This window comes from Buceros rhinoceros, unplaced genomic scaffold (assembly GCF_000710305.1).
Source record: "Buceros rhinoceros silvestris isolate BGI_N320 unplaced genomic scaffold, ASM71030v1 scaffold18446, whole genome shotgun sequence".
NCBI classification, from domain to species: Eukaryota; Metazoa; Chordata; class Aves; order Bucerotiformes; family Bucerotidae; genus Buceros; species Buceros rhinoceros.
Window position 1 is genome coordinate 5,948 of NW_010418450.1, and position 311 is coordinate 6,258.

General features: G+C 54.7%; 1 protein-coding gene across 1 annotated transcript in view; it reads right to left on the reverse strand.

Annotated features, from left to right (window-relative positions):
• The window catches only part of EHHADH (enoyl-CoA, hydratase/3-hydroxyacyl CoA dehydrogenase), a gene marked incomplete at its 5' end in the record, with an annotated part of 17,807 nt that overhangs the window by 637 nt on the left and 16,859 nt on the right, over positions 1-311 (reverse strand). The window contains one exon of the mRNA XM_010138566.1: positions 34-307. Within this exon, the coding sequence (XP_010136868.1) occupies positions 34-307 (274 nt within the window). The remainder of the gene's footprint in view (positions 1-33; positions 308-311) is intronic.

Consider the following 311-nt stretch of genomic DNA (forward strand, 5'->3'; position numbering starts at 1 on the left):
GCTTCTTGGCGTGATTGAGGCCCCCGTGAGGCCCTGGCCCTTCCGAGACCTCCAGCCCACATCCAGCCCAGCGAGATCAGACATTCGGAAAGGTCCTATCTTAAACCCAAAAGCTTCAAGAACCTGATCTACTGCTTCTGGTCTGCTTCCTTCCTCTAAAAGGAAAACCGCCTGTTGTACGTATGGAAACATCATTCGATTTCCAACAAACCCAAAACAGTTCCCCACCACCACTCCAACTTTCTTCAGCACCTTGGCTAGCTGCACAGCGGTGGCGATGGCGGGGGGGGGCGGGTGGCAACCAAAAGCCA